Source organism: Mercenaria mercenaria, chromosome 1, assembly GCF_021730395.1.
Source record: "Mercenaria mercenaria strain notata chromosome 1, MADL_Memer_1, whole genome shotgun sequence".
Lineage (NCBI taxonomy): Eukaryota > Metazoa > Mollusca > Bivalvia > Venerida > Veneridae > Mercenaria > Mercenaria mercenaria.
In genome coordinates this window covers 2,951,065-2,972,663 of record NC_069361.1, presented here as the reverse complement: position 1 = coordinate 2,972,663, position 21,599 = coordinate 2,951,065, and the positions used below count along the sequence as shown (strand labels likewise).

The 21,599-nt window shown below is 33.5% G+C and overlaps 2 protein-coding genes across 2 annotated transcripts; both read right to left on the bottom strand.

The window, feature by feature from the left end:
- Window positions 1–449: 449 nt before the first annotated feature.
- On the bottom strand, window positions 450–16,036 carry LOC123545166 (uncharacterized). The gene is made up of 3 exons (XM_045331486.2): window positions 14,573–16,036; window positions 5,302–5,493; window positions 450–2,353 (listed from the first exon to the last, which is right to left on the bottom strand). Exons 1-3 carry the CDS (start codon window positions 15,267–15,269, stop codon window positions 2,259–2,261), a joined length of 984 nt encoding a protein of 327 aa, XP_045187421.2. The 5' UTR covers window positions 15,270–16,036; the 3' UTR covers window positions 450–2,258.
- Window positions 16,037–16,328: 292 nt separating this feature from the next.
- Window positions 16,329–20,091, bottom strand: LOC123545825 (uncharacterized). The gene is made up of 3 exons (XM_045332133.2): window positions 18,891–20,091; window positions 17,908–18,099; window positions 16,329–17,360 (listed from the first exon to the last, which is right to left on the bottom strand). The coding sequence occupies exons 1-3, from the start codon at window positions 19,591–19,593 to the stop codon at window positions 17,272–17,274; spliced, it is 984 nt and encodes a 327-aa protein (XP_045188068.2). The 5' UTR covers window positions 19,594–20,091; the 3' UTR covers window positions 16,329–17,271.
- Between the last annotated feature and the right edge of the window lie 1,508 nt (window positions 20,092–21,599).

The following is a 21,599-nucleotide window of genomic DNA, read 5'->3' as shown; positions in this document are numbered from 1 at the left end:
CTAGAAAATATTAAATCTATTTGTTTAAAGCTAGTGAAATTCCAGGAACTGGAGATGTATTAAATCTATTTGTTTAAAGCTAGTGAAATTCCAGGAACTGGAGATGTATTAAATCTATTTGTTTAAAGCTAGTGAAATTCCAGGAACTAGAAAATATTAAATCTATTTGTTTAAAGCTAGTGAAATTCCAGGAACTGGAGATGTATTAAATCTATTTGTTTAAAGCTAGTGAAATTCCAGCAACTAGAAAATATTAAATCTATTTGTTTAAAGCTAGTGAAATTCCAGGAACTGGAGATGTATTAAATCTATTTGTTTAAAGCTAGTGAAATTCCAGCAACTAGAAAATATTAAATCTATTTGTTTAAAGCTAGTGAAATTCAGGAACTGGAGATGTATTAATCTATTTGTTAAAGCTAGTGAAATTCCAGCAACTAGAAAATATTAAATCTATTTGTTTAAAGCTAGTGAAATTCCAGGAACTAGAAAATATTAAATCTATTTGTTTAAAGCTAGTGAAATTCCAGCAACTAGAAAATATTAAATCTATTTGTTTAAAGCTAGTGAAATTCCAGCAACTAGAAAATATTAAATCTATTTGTTTAAAGCTAGTGAAATTCCAGCAACTAGAAAATATTAAATCTATTTGTTTAAAGCTAGTGAAATTCCAGGAACTGGAGATGTATTAAATCTATTTGTTTAAAGCTAGTGAAATTCCAGGAACTGGAGATGTATTAAATCTATTTGTTTAAAGCTAGTGAAATTCCAGGAACTGGAGATGTATTAAAGCTATTTGTTTAAAGCTAGTGAAATTCCAGCAACTAGAAAATATTAAATCTATTTGTTTAAAGCTAGTGAAATTCCAGCAACTAGAAAATATTAAATCTATTTGTTTAAAGCTAGTGAAATTCCAGGAACTGGAGATGTATTAAAGCTATTTGTTTAAAGCAGCATGCATTCAAGCAAATGGAGATGCAGTAAAGGTGTTTGTCTGCCGCTGGAGACATTGCAGCTAGAGATGCATGAATGATATTTGTTCACAGCTGGAGATTAATCTGTTTGTTCACTGCTTAAAACATTTGAATATTTTCATTTACACAGAATTTTATATAAAAAAGACCAATCGCGTTGATGAATAGAAAAATAAAGAGACTGGTCTTAAATAGAAGCAATTTCAAGATGCACATGAGCTTGAAAGCTATGCAATAAACAAAATGGTTATCACACGTACATAGGCGTTTTCCGAGAAACACTGTATAATTATTACAAAATTATAATATAAGGAAAAAAGTATGTCTACAATTAGAAATATTTCTCAGCTGGAGACATTCTTGCAACCTGTTAGGTAAAAAAGCCATTTGTTCGCAGCTAAAGATATCCCAGCAACCAGAGATGTATTCATGAAAGTCAAATCCCAGTAACCAGAGATGTATTCATGAAAGTCATTTGTTCACAGCTAAAGATATCCCAGCAACCAGAGATGTATTCATGAAAGCCATTTGTTCACAGCTAAAGACATTCCAGTAACCAGAGATGTATTCATGAAAGCCATTTGTTCACAGCCAAAGACATTCCAGCAACCAGAGATGTATTTATGAAAGCCATTTGTTCACAGCCAAAGACATTCCAGCAACCAGAGATGTATTAATGAAAGCCATTTGTTCGCAGCCAAAGACATTCCAGCAACTGGAGATGCATAATAGTTATTTGTTCTCAGCTGAGATATATCCCAGCAACTGGAAATGTATTAAAGCCATTTGTCCACAACTGAACACATTCCAGCAACCTGTAATATTTTTACAACAGCATACATTCCAGCAAACAGATATGTAGTAAAGCCATTTGTTATAACTGGAGACATTCCAGCTAACTGATATGTAGTAAAGCCATTTGTCCACAACTGAACACATTCCAGCAACCTGTAATATTTTTACAGCAGCATACATTCCAGCTAACTGATATGTAGTAAAGCAATTTGTCCACAACTGGAGACATTCCAGCTAACTGATATGCAGTAAAGCTGTTTGTTCACTGCTTGAGACCTTTGAATTTTTTCATTTACACCGAGTTTGATTCAGAAACAATTCTGTGAGATTAATAAATAAAAAAATTAAGAGACAATCTTAACAGAAATAGTTTCAAGATCCACATGCAGTTACCACACGTATTTAGGCATTTTCCGAGAAACACTGCATAATTATTAGTAAGTGATATTATACGGGGAAAAAGTACGTCAATAATTAGAAATGTTTTCACTTCTACATTTTCCTCGCCAAAGCTTTTCCAAATGCACTTAGAGCCTGTTCTTTCAATTGTATAGCTCTCTGTTCCCTCAGCTCCCGTCTTTGCTCCACTGAAACACAATAATAATATCAAAGTGGATTATACTTCGTTAATTTAAAAGAAAATTGATCTCAGAAACAGAACATTTTATCAATTTTAGTGAATAGAAATTTATTATAAACACTCTCTTTCGGAGAGGATTAAGTCCTTCAAACTTAAGAAATTGTTTTCCTTGGCGATATATCTAGAACAGATAATATAGTTTAGTTTAAGAATTAGGTACTGCTGTTATATGAAAGTTATTAATTAAATAAAATCCAGTATGATAATCTCGCAAGTGGAAGTCCTTTACGTAACAAAGTTCCAGTATCTGACAGGACATAAAGTATACATAATAAACCCGTGCACCTAAGTTCACATGTATTTAGATACAGTACTGGAGATCAATTAATGACACAAATAATGATCCTATCTTTCATTTATCTATACACCTGTATGACACAAGTTGAGAGGAACAATGCATGGAGTAACTGTATTATCAACAACTTAATGGATAGGTCGTTTCATAGTAATGTCCATTTTCATGGTAAATGCTGATCGATAGTTTCTTTTTGTTTTTCGGCGACGCCGTCTAAATTCGTTTTCGTTACCTATGCCACGTGACTTCAGTTTGCAAATCAAACTCCTTGATAACGCATTATAGATAATTTATCAAAATGGAAGATTTATGCAACACTCTGTCTGATTGGACGAGAGTGTCAATTTCTTTCACTCTGTTGATTGTGCTACGCTGAGTGAAATGTAGACAAAGCGTTTCCTAAACGACGCTGTTCACAGTTTTAAAGCTAACTTTGGCTCAGTATATTTAGCAAGAATATTGATATATCTCAAAATGATAAGTTAGTTTAATAAATATGATAAAAACCTGTTCAAATACCAACATATATCAAATTAAAGAAAGAGCTGAATACGGTCTGCGTATCACATGAATAAGGGTGTGATAAGAGTCTTTTATGTAGAGAAGTGCTTTTTAAAAGATTTTCCTTGTTACAATTGTCGTCTGTATATGAAAAGGTTTCTTGCTTTTGTGACTTATTCAGATTGCATATTAAAATGAGTACTTGTTTGCTTTGATATATTTGTTATAAATTATTTAACTGATTTATTATATATGAATATTTTTCTTTAGTATGGTATACAAATATTGAACTCAAATGAAATCTGTTTCATTATATATATGCTATATAATGACTGAATCTCATTACACTGAAATGAAGGTACGCTGCATACAGTTTATCTATGTGATATGACTACGGTCAAACTTTGCTTATGAAACAGAAATATTGAAATAATTACAATTGTATGTTTTGCTTGACCTTTACTTTTTTATAGGTGTGACGTCATTGTCCAAAGACTCATGAATATCGAATATGCATTTGTTAAAGCGGGATCATTGGCCTATTTTAGAAATAAATAAAAATAATAAATAAAAAAATCCTTTAAAGGTCCAATACTAAGGAAAGTGAACATTTTAATTTCTTTTAAAAAGCACAGAAACTATTTCATTTTATTGGAAAATGAAAGTTGGTATGCAGAAATTCGAAATAAATCGCAGTATATGTACAATTATTTTTCTATGAAGTATGAAGAAAGTTAAAAAGACCTGGGGGTCATTCTGACGATTCATTGAAATTTTAACATAATACACATACATTTCTTTGAGTTCCAAAGACCTTCTGTAAATTTTGACCTGCCAATCTTCATTATTTAGTGTCTTGCAGAAGTCTATCACTGGCTATGAAAAAAATTGCCAACTCACTTTCCCTTAGTAATGGACCTTTAATTGATTTTTTCTCATGTATTCTAATCAAACTTGATTTGTAGCATCTTTATTAGGCCCGCAGCCAACTTTGTTCAGCTGGGACATTTGACCCCTTTTAGGGGCTGCTAGAGCTAAAACTAGAAATGCCTTTATACAGCGTCTCATGAACAGCTTGGTGGATCTTTGTCATACTTGGTCTGGAGCATCATTATAAGGTCCTCTTCCAAATTTATTTATATAGGAACTTGGGCCCTATTTGGGACCACTATAGCTAAAAGTAGATATGCCTTTCTTCGCATTAACCACTAAAATGTAATGGATTTTTATCAAACTCGATGTGTAACAATATCGTAAGGTCTCCTGCTATTTTGTTACTAATGGGGATAGGGACCAATTTAGCTAAAAATATAAACACGTTTAATGACCTCTTCCCATGAACCGCTTCATGAATCTTCATCAAACTACTGCTGTAATTATTCGTCTAAGGATAAACGAAACAAAATTGCAACCCTACGAAACCTTTGCGAAAAATTAAAAGAGAACCATTTAAATTGTTAAAGTGCGGTGTTTAGTTTTGCAATTTGAAAAATGTTAGATGAAAGATGAATGTTAGATGAAAAATTCATAAACTTCTTTCCTTATTACAATTCGCCGACCATCATTTTTAAAGATATTTCTTGTTATATATGATGTGTGATATCGTACAAACAATATTATATCTAAATTTCAGCTTAAATAGTGGATCTGAACTTATTTTATTAGACTTAAAATACTTTCTGATGTCATACAATATGCATATATTTTACAACTTTTTTTACATTTACAGAAGTTCTTCTTGCGATAATCCAGTTACAATTTGGGATTAAATATCTATCAATGGCTTAATAGGTAGGACTATCTGCAAGAGCAGGTATATGAAAATTAAATCAGATGTTTCATAAAATCTTGAAAAACATGCTTCGAAATGATAATATCAAAACATGATTAAGTATTATACTCGGTCTTGAATGTTATATATAAGCATGTAATTGTTTTCCATAATTTAATTTAATTTTAGGAAGAGCTACTATCTATACATATTTTAATAACACAAATCATCGAAAGGAAGAGGGCATTTATTTGATTGTTACTGACATCCAGATATGCTACCTATCTATCAATAAATACAATCGATCTTTTGTATATTTCATACTTACAGGAGAGAATGACCATCCGGATCCCCCAGGCGATACTCCAGAACCATCCCACCAGCAAAAAGGTAACTGTGAAAAGCTGTGCTATACCCACCCATGTGTTCACACAAATAAGAAGTACAGGGTCTGGATCATATTTTGGTGGCACACGAGACTTTGCACAACATAGAATACAAAGACCGCTTAAGATTGTACCTATAAATAAACATGTTCTTATATTTTATATACTTTGAAACTAACAACAAACAAATTGATTGTGACGAAAAAAAAAAAAAAAAAAAAAAAAAAAAATAAAACGCTTCTTCCAACTTTCGTCAGAAGAGTACCATTGTGCTAGTCTGTATAGAATCTGCAAAGGTAAAAGTAAATTTTATTCATCGTCGCTTTGTGAAACAATGAAGATAAGCTGTGTAGAGCTTTTAAGCGACCCAAATTAAGAACCATTAAAACCTATTATACCTTACCCCCAGCAACTTGCTAGTACCCATTTACAACTGGGTCGACTAAAGCAATGTGAAAAAGTCCCTTGCCTAAGGACACACCGCAATGGGAGTAGCAAGGAATCGAATTCTGGGTCTTCACCTCCATAGTGGTTTAGCCCTCTCGACCAATATGCGTCCACCAGTCTAGTATATGATCTGGTATAATAATAACATGCAGTACATGGCTATATATATAGTGCAAGTGCGGCAATGCAATAACCTGTAGTATGAGGTGACATTTATGGTAGCCTACAGTATCTGGCAGTGGCAAATAGCCATTATGATAACTTGCGGTATCTGATATAGTGGCAAAATGCCACAATGATAACCTGTATTGTGTAGTTAAGTTGAAATCTATTGTAACGGTAGCCGCGGTATTTGATAAAGTGGCAAACTAACATAACAAAAGGCTGCAGTATGCAATTAACTAACAGCCTGCAATATCTGATATAGAGACAAAATGCCGTTATAGTAGCCTCCAGTGTCTGGTACAGTAGTAAACTACCATTATGATAACCTGCAGTATGTGATAGAATGCAAAGCCTGTAGTATTTGATATAGTGTCAAACTACCATTATGATACTGTGAGGTTAGTATCTAGTTACGGCAAGGCGCCAAGCTATACAGTCAGACCAGCATATTACACTATCAATGTTACATTAAAAAAAGAATGCTTCATTGATAGATTATATACCGGCACATACAGTACAACACATTGGGACTGGTATATTATTGTCAAATTCACATCAATAACCTCTGTAAAAAGCACTGAAAGGCTAATATCCAGTTATGGCAAGGCGCCAAGGTATACAGTCAGAGCGATATATCACATTCACAAACATATGCTTCACTCATAGCTTATATACCGGCACATACAATACAGCATATTTGGACTGGCAAATTATTGTCATATTACCATTTATAATGTCTTTTCATGTCTCCGGTTCATATCTCTAGTCCGGATCAGTTAATATGACAATAACATAGGTTTTTACTATTATGATAGCCTGCAGAATATCATATAGTAGTTTACTACCATTATGATAGCCTGTAGTATGTGACATTGTGGCAAACTATAGCTACCATTATGATAGCCTGTAGTATGTAATATAGTGGCAAACTTACATTATACTAGCCGACAGTAATGTGATATAGTGGCAAACTAACATTATGATGGCTTGTAGTATGTGATATAGTAGTTTACTACCATTATGATAGCCTGTAGTATGTGATATAGTGGCAAACTACCATTATGATAGCCTGTAGTATGTAATATAGTGGCAAACTACCATCATGATACCCTTCTGTATAGGATATAGTGGTTTACTACTATAATTGATTAGATACAGTGGCAAACTACCATTACGTAAGCATGCAGTATGTGATGGTGTGGCAAACTACTATTATGTTAGCCTGCTATATTTGATACAGTGGGAAACTAAATAATGATAGCCTGCAGTATGTGATATAGTAGTCTACTACTACCATTATGAAAGTCTGCAATATGTGATATTACAAACAAGCAGGGCAAACTAACTTTGCTTCCGTGGTTTATTCAAAAAGAAATCCAAACTAAATAGGCTATTACAAGTCAAAGACACTGACATTTAATCTTTACTGTTTTTTTCATGGTACGAAACGATAGTGTCAATGGCTGATCTATAACTGGAATAAGACTGCGTGCCTGAATATAACTTTTATATCAAAATTTAATTATTGAAATATTGATCAATTTTGAAAGCGCAATACAGCCTATTCATAATACATTACTTTTCTGTAAACATACAGAACAGATGTGCTTTCACATAATGCAGCTATAAAAAAGTTTTTGTTAAGATTGATCAGTTTTTAGTATTGGGCTTACGTTATGTTATTTACAAATGTGCTTAAACTTTTCTACAACCGAATAAGCTTAAGTCTTCTGAAAATGATACGGCAATGATCGATAACTTCATTTCCCAAGCGATGTTGTTACATTTAAATGATATTATGACAAAACTAAACAAATAAAAATTAGAAAACCCAAAGACCTTGGAATTGTCAACGGATCCGTGCCTCTAGACAACACTGTAGTGGATTGCCGAGGAGAGCAAGTGGTGAAAAGTATTTACGCCAATGCAAAGTCCTGAATCAATGTTAATGGGGAAAAATCCAGTTTTTTTCTCTTGCTCAATCGGCGTTCGTCAAGGCGAAAATTTGTCGCTTTTGCTCTTTTCTTTGTATTTAAATGATTTGCATGTTGTTTTTTGTTGTTGTAAAAAGTGGTATAGCTGAAGGTATTGACTGTATGTCAAACCAACTTTATGATGATGTGTTGAACTTTGTTAAACTTTTTGTTATTCTTTATGCAGACGATACTGTTATTGTGTCAGAATCAGAAAGGGATTTACAAAATGCTTTAAACATATACGCAGCTTATTGCAATGAATGAAAACTAAACCTTAACACTTTTAAAACCAAAATTCTAGTATTTTCGAAGGGAATACATATGATTTATACTTTTGGTTTTAATGTACAACAGTTAGAAATTGTTAATGAATATAAATATTTAGGTATTTTGTTCTGCAGAAGTGGTTCTTTTTTTTTCAATGCAGAAAAGTTAATTGCTAAACAAGGAACAAAGGCAATGTATAGTCTCATTAAGAAGGCAAAGTCTCACTACCTTTCTATTGACATGCAAATAGATCTTTTTAACAAACTGTCAAACCCGTTTTATTATATGGTTGTGAAATTTGGGGATTTGGTAATATTGAGGTAATTGAGAGAGTTCAGTTGAAAGTTTTGAAATATATTCTTGGACTTAAGTCATCAACACCCAGTTTTATGGTCTATGGTGAGACAGGTGTTAAACCGCTTAGTATAGATATTGAATCTAGAATTATTACATACTGGGCTTATTTAAACCTGTTTGTCATAAATTAGCTAGTTTGTCTTACAGTATTACCGGTATGCTAAGTCATTTTAGGTACGCAAATCCTGTTCCAGTACGCATATTTGAATGAATTAAAAATGTTAGAAATATTTTTTTATAAAATGCGGATTATATAAGATATGGGACACTCATGATTTTGTAAATTACACCTGGATATCAGCCGCCATTAAGCAAAAATTGTCAGATTTGTTTTTAAACAAGTGGTATTCCGATGAAGACAGCTCAAGTGAATGTAAAATTGATAAATTATTTAAATTTGAAACTGATGTTAAATTTGACGACTATTTGTTAAAAACACCGTCAAAACTATTGAAGCTTATGATAAAATTTAGCACTAGAAATCATAAGATGCCAGTTGAAACTGGAAGCTGGAATGCAGTTGATTATAATTTGAGAATATGTAATTTATGTAACACCAGTATAGGAGATGAGTTCCATTGTTTATTTGAATGCCAGTATTTTAGGTTAAGAAGAAGACATTTTCTTAAATCAAAATATTATACACGACCAAATGTAAACAAGACCAGTAGTTTAATGAATATTGCAAAAATAAATGTGCCTGAATACAATAAGCTATGCCTCTTTGTGAAGGAAATAATTGCTAAATTTATAGATGTCGCAGTGAGAATATTAATACCACATATGGCACATTTATATATTTTATACGCTACTTATAAGTTAGACTTAAGTAAAATGTATCCTCTCGCGATAATCGTATATCAACTATATATCATTAATCATGTTTTTTATTATCTACTATTGTATACGATAACGATTATTTCTTTCTATGCCTTTTTGTTGCCTCACATGTTTAAGTAATATTATGTTAACCTCATGTTGTCATGTATTGTGACCTGAGAGAAATAAATCCAGGAAAATGAACGAGGAGTGCGCACCTCACATTTCCAGGTATTGTGGCTAAATTATATTTTCAATTTTGTTTCAACTGAAAAGGAAGCAACAGTTTAAAATGTTCACAAAAATTTCAATCTAAATGGTTCGTTCTTTCAAATAATATATTAATTATTCATCGTCGTAGATAAGCCACAAAAACCGGCAATTATAGTGGTTAAAGATAGCTCTTTAATTATAATCTATATTACAGACACCCATGGAAAGTATCTGTCTCTGCTCTTTCTACAATGCCACAAATAAGTTAAAATTAAAGTAAAGTAAAGTGCTTGTTTATTATAGTGTCATCTTTTTTTGGCTGAAGGGTCAGCCAAATCTGCCTATGAGACACCTACATACAGTGAACAGCATTACTTCCCAATTCCTATTTTTTTAAATGCCAGGCACCAGGCAATCGGTAACCATTATTTAACTAGCTGACGGCTCACCAACCGGTCTCTCTTCAGTAACAAGTCCCGCCTCTGACAGGGCTCAAACCTTTGACCTCCCGATTGCGGGGCAGGTGCCTTATCGATTAGGCCATCGCAGCTCATAAATATACGTGATTAATATACGCCCGTTTGAAAAACGGGACGTATTATGGGAACGCCCCTGGCGGGCAGATGGGCGGGCGGGCGGGCGGCGTCCACAGACTTTGTCCGGAGCATATCTTCTACATGCATGGAGGGATTTTGATGAAACTTGGCACAGTTGTTCACCATCATGAGACGGAGTGTCATGCGCAAGAACCATGTCCCTAGGTCTAAGGTCAAGGTCACACTTAGAGGTTAAAGGTCAAATTCAAGAATGACTTTGTCCGGAGCATATCTTCTACATGCATGGAGGGATTTTGATGAAACTTGGCACAGTTGTTCATCATCATGAGACGGAGTGTCATGCGCAAGAACCAGGTCCCTAGGTCTAAGGTCAAGGTCACACTTAGAGGTCAAAGGATACAAGAATGAAACTTTTGTCCGGAGCATTTCTTCTTCATGCATAGAGGGATTTTGATATAACTTGTCACAAATGTTCACCACCATGAGGCGGAGTGTCATGCGCAAGAACCAGGTCCCTAGATCTAAGGTCAAGGTCACACTTAGAGGTCAAAGGATACAAGAATGAAAACTTTGTCCGGAGCATTCTTTCTTCATGCATAAAGGGAATTTGATATAACTTGTCACAAATGTTCACCACCATGAGGCGGAGTGTCATACGCAAGAACCAGGTCCCTAGGTCTAAGGTCAAGGTCACATTTAGAGGCCAAAGGATACAAGAATGAAAACCTTGTCCGGAGCATTTCTTCTTTATGCATAGAGGGATTTTGATATAACTTGGCACAAATGTTCACCACCACGAGAGGAAGTGTCATGCGCAAGAACCAGGTCCCTAGGTCTAAGGTCAAGGTCACATTTAGAGGCCAAAGGTCAGATACAAGAATGACTTTGTCCGAAGCATTTCTTCTTCATGCATGGAGAGATTTTGATGTAACTTGGCACAATTATACACCATCATGAGAGGAAGTGTCATGCACAGTTCCTTTCTTTAGAATTACTTCCCTTTGTTGTTACTATAAATAGCTTATATTGTAACTTCTTCATTACTAGTCGTAGGGAAAAATCGAGACCACTTTTCTGTAGTACAACATGCATGCTACATCCAATTTTGAGGTGTATTTTGACCAGTCTCTACCTTGTAAAGATTTTTATGTGGACTTACAATTTTTTTTTGGATTTTTTTTTTTTTTGGATTTTTTTTTTAAGATTAACTTCCCTTAGTTGTTACTATAAATAACTTATATTGTAACTTTTTTATAATTGACCATAGGGAAAAACCAAGACCACTTTTCTGTGGTACAACATAGATGCTACTTTCAAATTTTAGGTGTATTTTAAGGTCTCTCTACCTGGTAAGGAATTTTTTTTGTGGACTTAGGAAAACAAAAGACTTACAATGATTACTAAACAACCACAAAATTAAAATTCATTTGCAATACAGCAGCCAGAGTAAAGAAATTTGCTGTGACGGGCGTATATTGTGACATTCTGGCACTCTTGTTTCATATATCCTTATGAATTTATGATTTGCAGGTATATTTGAATAAATACAACACAAGTGGATGCCGTATGTGCCTTTTAATCTCATAAAGTTTGTTTTTATAAATTCATTTTAGTCACATTTCAAATAAATTTCACTTAAGTTTTTGATACGCTTGAGAACAGTTTGTTCAATAATCAATTAATCGGCACCACTAGTTAGAAGGTTTGTGGAACTTTCATATCATAAGTGCTTATTTAATGGTTACTGAACATGCGTAAAACATAACTACCTTTGATCTTAATTGAAAATTAAATATTAAATAATGTGCTTAAAATATTTTATTTTAATATAACTTAATATCATTTTGTCCTTCTGATTGTAATCATCCGATTCAGTGTGTTTTGGTTGGTGTTTCTCTGATATTTACTATTCAAAACAAAGTATAAAAAGTCTAGTAAATATGAAATCCGCCTGTGCGTCCGTCCGTCCGCAGCCATTTCTCAGTAACTAGCAGGTAGAATTTCATGAACCATCATACTGCGATGATGCCCGTCAAGTTTTTTTTAATTGGTTAATTTCCCTTAGAGTTATTGCCCTTGATTTAATGAAAAATCCACGTCTGCAGCCATTTCTCAGTAACAAGCTGGTAGAATATCATGAAACTTGAAATAAATATGAACCAACATACTTCGATGATGCCCGTCATTTTTTTAATTGGTCAGTTTCCTTAGAGTTATTGTCCTTGATTTAATGAAAATTCCACGTCCGGAGCCATATTGGTAGAATTTCACTTTCATTCTTTCCTATGAACATTTATTATAAACATGTGAGGTTGTGTACCCCCACCTGGGTACCCCTTGCCTTGGTCAACCCCCCGCCCCCGCCCCCCCCCCCCCCCCACAAAAAAAAAAATAAAAAAATTCCATTCCTTTTTTTTTTTAAATGTTCAAACCTTCAATATCCACACTCACCCCGCCGCCAGCCATGTTCAAGATATCTTACTTGATTGTGCTCTCTTAAGGACATCTGTTCTTTTAAGTTCAAATGTACATGTTAAATAGCAACACTTGGTGCCAAACTACACGAAGACAATATTTCATTCTAGTTACACTTCAAGCTCACATTTCAAATAACTCCATTTAATTCTAAAAGCTTACTTTATTACAGTAAACATATTCCATTCAAAATAATTCAATTAGTCAGGATCAACACAACATACATTTATTATGTACACTTAGAACATTCATTTTCTGTTAAATTGATTTTGACAAATGAAATTATTTGCTTCTTAGTAACATCCTTAACTTTTTGCTGGATATATTTTTTGGCCATTCCTCACCACAAACCCTTTCGGCGGGGGATACCAATTCATCGAATTTGCTTGTTTGTTTTGCATTTGTAACGAAATTAAAGCGATAAATAAGCGATAATCTTTTTATTAAAGAATGATCGTACTGTCGCACTCGACAGTGATCTGTAGTACTGTCCCACAGACAGTGATCTGTAATACTGTCTAGAGGTACGGACCCGTACACGTACACACGTACTTTAATTTCATTTTGAGAATTATACCTTTTCATCTAAAAATAATACTTTGGTAAATTGTCCAGAAGAAATACAAAAATGTATACACGGGGTTAAAAGTAAGCAATAATTGGTAGGTCTCAGCACAGTATGGACATCATTGTCGAGGTAAAATCACTTAGTGGCTGTTAAAATTTTGTCTTCTTGTCCGCTCCTTTACGATTCCAGTTCTGTTAAGATTTGCATATTGATAAATTATTCAACAAAATTATTCCAAACGTTTAAAGGCTCAAAATGCCTTTGTTCAAAATATGGCTGCCACATTCTCCGTTATGAATACAAGATGTAATGAATTCTTGTTAAATCCCATTTCCGATAAATGTTTTCTCTAATATTTGTCAAAGGTTTGCATATTAATGAACATGGTTGATAGTTTTGTTGAATTTATTGTTTCTGATTTCCGACACTTCCGGCAGTATTAAAAGTAGCGCTTTTATTACCATGTTATTATGCAAAACATTCATTTAGTCAGCTGTTTAATCTGTTTTTAACATACAATTGAAAGCCTTATTGAACTTTAAACATTTATTTCTGTTACTTTTCGCATATTGACAGAATAATTGACATTTATGATAAATGCCTTCTATTCGCATATTGACCAAAAAAAATTGTATGCTAAAAATTACGTTTAAAAACTCTATTCTGTTACGATTCGTATATTGACAGAATAATTTGGCAAATTGTATTCTAATTAAAACAATTTATAATGTTACGATTCTCGAATTAAGACTTTGAGAATAACCAAAATGCTTCCTTGTTTGAACATTCTTTTCGTTAAAATTCGAATATTTAGAAAATAATTTACCAAATGTGTACACTTTAAACATTGTATTCTGTAACTATTGGCAGTTGACAGTAAAATGTACCAAAATATGCTTTCATGTTTAACTCTGTTTTCTGTTACTGAAAGAATATTGCAAAATGCTTTTCCCTTTTATTATTCTATCTGTCAGTACAATTCGAGTATTGACAGAATAATTTACTAAACTGCTTTTACGTCTGTTATGATTCGCATATTGACAAATAATTTACCCAAAATGATGCTGTATTGGCTTTTTTTCTAAGAACTTTGAATGGCGTCATTATTTTAAGCGATTGTGTCCAGCCAAGCTGTGTCTGATAGATATTGATCAAAAGTAAGGTACGGTATCTTCCGATTTCTCGTCTTAATAATTTGTGAATGAATGGTCTTGAGTGATATTGTGCAACTTGTGTTTTGCACTTCCTGATAACATGGTATTTCGCTTAGAGTTGGCATGTTTTCTCTTGCAAAGATGTCTACGGACGATCAATTTTCTCCTGAAACAGATCATTACACGATTTTCAATTAATAAAGTAAAATTCTTACCAGATCCAGGTATTAGGATATTAAGCAGAAGACACAAAACGGCAACCCATAAAGGCAGGTATGGTATTGCTACTCGAATCCAGGAATCCTCTTGCTGAAGAACCGAACTTTTCTCATCTACTGGCATCTGTACAGTTGTAAAGCCAGTCTTCAGTTGCACAGAACGCCGCGAAATCGGTGATAAAAGTGACAGTTTCGAGCTCTTTGATACAGTCGACTCTCGCCTTTCATCTTTTAGTAGCGTTGAAAAAGCTGGTACGCTGAGAGACCCTTTTCTTCTTGGAAATGAGCTGGTCTCAAATTTCGAACCATTTCTATCATTTACATCAGATACAGTTTGTCCTCCGCCATTCATTTTTTCCTGTTTTGCGAGACGTTTCCAACCCCCGGATTCTAAATTGTCCGAATCACTTGGTTTATCATTGACATCTTCCATTTCACTTATCACAGGTGGACGCAATTCGGACACATTAGCGGAGTATTTTGGTGTTTTCAATTCCTGCTCTTGAGATTTTTCCACTTCTTCGTTTACTGTCTGAACAGCATTTGGTATACCTTTCAATATCTCTTTTTCATTTCCAACTACTTCCATCTCCATATTTGGAACACTACTTCTAGCAATATCATTTTCTTCGATAAATTTAGATTCTTTGTCCATAGTTTCATTAACATTTTCCGGACCTTTCATTTCTTCCATTTTCTACAGTGCTATTTCACTTTCTAGTTTAAAGTTTTAATTTTGATGTTACAGCATTAAACTAAAAACACACAACCTATTTAAAATATTCATTCAATATTTATCATAAATATTTTGTTTTAAAGCCATAATATAAATGTGTTATTTCAAGCATTACAAACTCTGCCACAGAGTCTGGTATTCAGTCTATGAAATATAATATCACTCAGTACAATTTCAAAATTGATTTTCCATAAACCAAACATGCATGATACTTCCATTATAATGTTATCCAATAGTCTTTTCTTTTCTTTTCTTTTTTTCTCTTTTTGTTATTTCATAAATATTTCTATTCAGACTGAAATCGTTGCGCACAGAATTTGTATTTCATCCTTAAAGCGTATGTATAACACTGCAAAAAAGCCCGCATGTTTTGTTTTTAAAACACCACTAAGAATACCAGTACGTGAAAAGGTAAAAAACGAAGCTTTTCAGATTAAAATGATGTTGACATGTTTAATTAGCGCTAGATTAGTTTTCTTCAATATCCCTTTCACAGATCCAGAATGACAGCATCAGTAAAATATTATCACATCATATTGATTGATACCATCTTTATATTGAAAGCTGGATATAAATTAATTGATCTCAGCAGAGAAATGAGTCTCATTGTTAACGATCGAGATAAGCTCCCATTCTCCCGCCATATAGTGTCAATATCCTCTCTATAGCCTTATTACGTAACAGATCATTTAATTAGCAAAATGATACCATAACAGGTGCGTTTCAATAGTTTTGTCTTATTTACCTTGCCGTTATGACAAGTTTAAATTTGATCAATAAAATGAAGGTGATAGCGGGAGTGGGGGTGGGGGTGGGGATTTTAACCAGTATAATGATACAAAACAGTGGGGTTTCCAAATTTGGACACGCGACCACAAAAGTATCAAACCAATGTCCTTATTATGAAAAAGTATTTTAGAAACCTAAGATGCACGTCTTTTACAAAAAAAGTAAGAAAAATAAACTGTGGTATATTTTAAAATTGGTGTGCTTTAATTTAGTAACGTATAAAAATATCTTGGATTAGACAGTGAACTTGACCAATCACTGTGATTTTATTAAATTCACCGGAGGGGACTGGCATGCCGTCCGGCTGCCCGTCAGTTCATCCGTCATAAAAACCGAGATCCTGCGATAATTTTAAAAGTACAAAATATATTATTTTCATGAAACCTGGCATAATGATAAATGACAGTATTTTGAAGCCAAAATATGTTTTATTTCCATATCAACTACATTTTTTTTATTTAATTTAAGTGAGGTCAGTATGATCGAATAGAATAAAATAAGGTGTGGGTATTTCCTTATCTATAGTACAATACGCGTAGTTTTCTGTAAAGTACGTTGGAATACTTTTTTTTCGGCCATCAACAAAACATATTTATAATGAATATCAATAATAGAAAAAAAAACTTTTACAAATAACCTTTTTCCATAAAGCTTAGAAAATACATATGCTCTTGTTTTGCAAAGAACGACAGGGTCCATTTATCACGAAGATAGACACATTAAAATATTGGTAACATCTATATGTCTAACAGCAAACTGAATGTAATAGACCATGTAAATTAAAGTCACTTTCCCGATGGGAAAAATGTACAATGTTATTTTTTTCTGCAGTAAATTTTCTTTAATGAAATATGTTAAATTTTTCTGTGGGTGTTCCAATCAGATCCGACATGCAAGGCATTTCGTGCGCAAAATACGTTTCTATATACATTTTCCTGGAAACCTCCTATCTGCGAGTTTGCGCCATAATCAATTACCTAAATAAACCTGGTTAATCAGACCTCATGTTTTTATACACTGGGATAATCTGTTTCAAAAGTAAATTATTTCAAACTTCAAACCGTGCAAATCTGACATACATAGTCATGCAGACAAGGTATTCACATTTTACGTCAAAAAAATGCAACTGTCTTACGGATTTAACACTGCCGGAAATGCAAAGAATTTTCAGCTAATAAAGCTTGTTGATCGCCAAAGAGTGTTTGAACGCACTTACTGCCTGTGTTTTCAATAGTTCTTCTCGTTCACGTCGGTGTTCCACTGAAACAAGATATAATTGATAATGTTGAACAATGTAGGCCTATATGTTGTATAATATATGTATCATTTCATATCGTATATGTTGTAATTTGTGGTGGACACTAATTTTATATACCGTCTCGGTAATCTCTCGAATTAAGAATTTGAGAATAACCAAAATGCTTCCTTGTTTGAACATTCTTTTTTGTTACAATGTTGTATTTTGTAACTATTGGCAGTTGACAGTAAGATGTACCAAAATATGCTTTCATGTTTAAACAATATTTTCCGTTACAACTAGAATATTGACAGAATGATATACCAAAATGCTTTACCTTTTATTATTCTACTCTGATACAATTCGAGTACAAGTATAGACAGAGATGCTCATGTATTTAAACATTTTAGAAAAACTATTTACCTTACACTAACTGGAATTTACTGACAATGTATATTTCATATTTAGTAAGCTACAAACTGAATATCTACTTATACTAATACATTCTGTCCACTAATTAATTACCTCAAACACAGCATTTCATTTTGTTGTTATATGCTTCATACTTACAGGAGAGAATGACCATCCGGATCCCCCAGGCGATACTCCAGAACCATCCCACCAGCAAAAAGGTAACTGTGAAAAGCTGTGCTAAACCCACCCATGTGTTCGCACATATAAGAAGTACAGGGTCTGGGTCATACTTTGGCGGTACACGCGGCTTTGCACAACAGAGAATACAAAATCCGCTTAAGATTGTACCTGAAAATGAATCGATTCATTACATGTTTGACTTCTATTATACACAAAGAAACAAGAAATTTCAATGTTTCTGTGGAGCAAAAAAAAAAAAAGAAGAAGCTAAAATGTCACAATGTGATAATAACAGTCTTACACGTGTCTCTTTACACATTTAATTTATCAAACTCGGAAAAAATGATAAACCTTTATCGCATTTTATTATCTGACATTCAATATAAAAAGCCTCCCATGTAAAGCACTCTATGGAAAGAACATACCTAAGATAATTGACATACAGCAGTCATGCTGGATGCTTTGGCTTTATGATAGAGATTGTCGTTGCTGCAGTTTCAAACGGCTGTGTCAGAATTTGAAGAAAAGCCAAAGACAAAGAACGAATGTCACAGCATAAAGTGTCAGGTTTTGCGGTTTCAAATCAAATAAAGGTAAAGGTAAAGGTGAATATTATTTACCGTCGCTTTGTGAAACAATTAACATAAGCTCTGTAGAGCATTTGAGCGACCCTATTTAAGAACAGTAAAAAACAAATTTATCTTACCGCCTGCAATCAGCTGCTGGGTCAAGTAAGGCAAACGCATGTAAAGTGCCTTGCCCAAGGACAGAAGGAGTAACCAGGAATCGAACCCGGGACCTTCACTTCCATAGGAAAGCGTCCTAGCCCCTCGACCAAAGCGTCCACAATCAAATTTTATTGCTATTGCGGACGTTTTGCTAGAGCGTGTTTGATTAATATTCAGTTGTAACAGGTCATCAGAGAACTACTTGTTACAAGCGATACAGTAAATTCTTACCTGATCCAGATATCAAAATGTTGAGCACAAGACAGAGAACAGCTACCCACAGCGGTAGATACGGTATTGCTATCCTAATCCACGAATCTTCATATATGGGAACCTCCTTTTTCTCAACTACTGGCATCTGTACAGCTGTAAAATCAAAATCTAGCTGCGCAGACCGCTGCGGAATTTGTGACAAAAGTGAGAGTTTCGAACCCATGCGGACATTTGATGCAGCCGACTCTCGTCCATCATCTTTCAGTAGCGTTGGATAAGCTGGTACATTCAATGACTCCTGTTTGGGTGAAAATGAGCGAACGGTTATTTTCGAAGCACTTAGTTTATTGTTCTCTTCTCTAAAACTGTGTTCATCGCTGTTTACTGTTCCTTGCTTTGCAGGACTATCCCAGTCACAGAATTCTGAACTTTCTGAATCACTTGGTGTATTTTCGATATCTTCTACATCACTTATCACATACTGTTGTGTTTCAGAGGTATCAGAAGGATCGTCTGGTATTTTCTGTTCCGGTTCTTGAGCTTCTTCCACTTCCACTTCTAAATTTTCATCTAGTGTCGGTGATACTTCATTTTCGTCTCCAATTGGTTCTACGTATATTATCTGAGTGCTGTTGCTAGATAAAAAATCATTTTCTTGCAAAATTTTAGATTCCATTTCTAAATTTTCTTTAACTCTTGTAGCGTCCGTTTCGTCTGTCATTTTCTAAAGTTCTATTTCACGTTTTCAATTCATACAACCATTATATTTCCTATAATACCAATTGTTTAATAAAGTAAAATTCATTTATCATTCATAATGTGTAATGACATATGAATGTGCTATCCTGAGCAGTTTAGATTTATCAGAAGAGATTTGCTTTCATTCTATGAAATATTACATAACTCACAAAGAGTTTAAAATCGATTTTATATAAATAAAAAAAAAACGCTTAGCAACATTACCCCTACAAAAGAATATTTTAATCAATTCATTCTCGCTCAGTATCAAGTTTTGAACAGTTTTTTTTTTTCCATTTCCAAATGTTGTGCGTTATATTTTCAATTTGTTAGACAGCAAAATATTAGATACTAACGGAAATAAAATGATACAAAATCCAGTATTTCTGTTGGTATATCTGTTGAGATATTTGTTTTTAAGATTATAAGTTTAACTTTACTACTTAAAATTTTCAGATAACGTTGATGTGTTTAATAAACTCCTCATAAATGTCAGTTTATCGTTAATATCTCATTCACTGATACAATTGAATAATCACTTATATTACGGTATCACAAAATATTGATTGAAACCTCCTTAATTTGGCAAAATGGTTCTTACACGCTTCCGGTCGGTCCACTGACGTACCAAACCATTTTCCCCGTTAACTTGCATGCATTTTTCATATTTTTGAAAACAATTATAATACATTTAACATATTTCATCAGTATTCGTAAAATTGATATAAGATATATTCCGATCTATAATATTACAGTTATATAACAATTTTCTATCGAAATAACATACGTTTGTATGTCTGCAGATAACATAAACTTTTTTGTCCTTTTTTGCATTCTAATGATAACGGAATTACAAAGTATAGATGAAAAAAATTGAACATGTTTTGTAAGCTTCCAACGTTTCAATAATGCAAATACTTTGTGTTATCTAATAGCACTATGTTTTAGTATTACTTTAACAGTACACAATTTTTGGGATACTCTGATATTATGATTGTTATATTAAAGGTAGAAAAACATGTAAACCACTGCGAAAATTGTTTTGTGAACTTCAATTTAGGGCCATATTTGAATCACTTTGTCCCGTCAGTCTGGCTGTCTGTCCGTCTGTACCTTTGTCCGACCGTCTCGAACTATTTCTTTTAATATTTCAATATTTCATACCACTGAAGGGAGTCAAATTGATAGATTGCAATAAGAGAACACATTGAGCAAACTAACCAAAACTCTCGAATGATGTTCCTTTTTCATATCTATTTAACTTTTGAGACATAAATTTAATCTTTTAAATTGAATTGTATGTAACATTATGTAGATGTATTGTGCTTTTATCTTTGTGATAATTCTATTTTAGAGTCTTGTGACAGAGGGTGGAAATGTACCCGTATTCAAAAAAGCTTACACAAAATCTGTAAATAATTATAGTGCAAGATCTCTAGTTAGATGTTTGTCAATGCTGCTTACTACAATATTAAATGGTAAAACTGAAACTGGTTGTAACAATCAATTATGTGCTAACTGCCATTCAGTATCAACTGATGATGCTGTGAACATTACCTTAATAATGATAAACGCATGTATGTAGGCTTTGTTGATTGTGAAAATGTACAAATGTTGCATCCCAGGAAAAGTATTTCGTATTATAAGATACATGTATAAAATTTTGTAATTCCTATCCCGATTTGTTTACAGTATTCAGTGGTGTTATGTCAATATTCTCTCTCTCTCTCTCTCTCTCTCTCTCTATCTCTTAAACACACGCACGCCCGCACGCACGCACGCACGCAGATCCAGTCTTCTTTCTTTAATAGGGGAATAGAGCGTGCAGTGTTAGAATAAATAATTATGTTAATATGTTTGAAAACTATATGCTTACGTGATGTTATAATAATATGTAGTATATCATATAATGCAGATGTACCATGTAAAAGTCTTTTAATAAAATGTTGTTCTGGGGAAATAAAGTATGGTCACATGAATTATGTGTTA

Bases quoted from the DNA above. Each gene is read 5' to 3' on its own strand.
- LOC123545166 (XM_045331486.2), bottom strand. From the start codon at position 15,269: ATGGAAGAAATGAAAGGTCCGGAAAATGTTAATGAAACTATGGACAAA. The intron at 5,494-14,572 runs GTAAGAATTTTA...GTTTATTTATAG, and splicing joins TATCCTAATACCTGGATCTG to GTACAATCTTAAGCGGTCTT. The intron at 2,354-5,301 runs GTAAGTATGAAA...ATTGTGTTTCAG, and splicing joins CCGGATGGTCATTCTCTCCT to TGGAGCAAAGACGGGAGCTG.
- LOC123545825 (XM_045332133.2), bottom strand. From the start codon at position 19,593: ATGACAGACGAAACGGACGCTACAAGAGTTAAAGAAAATTTAGAAATG. The intron at 18,100-18,890 runs GTAAGAATTTAC...ATTCATTTTCAG, and splicing joins CATTTTGATATCTGGATCAG to GTACAATCTTAAGCGGATTT. The intron at 17,361-17,907 runs GTAAGTATGAAG...ATCTTGTTTCAG, and splicing joins CCGGATGGTCATTCTCTCCT to TGGAACACCGACGTGAACGA.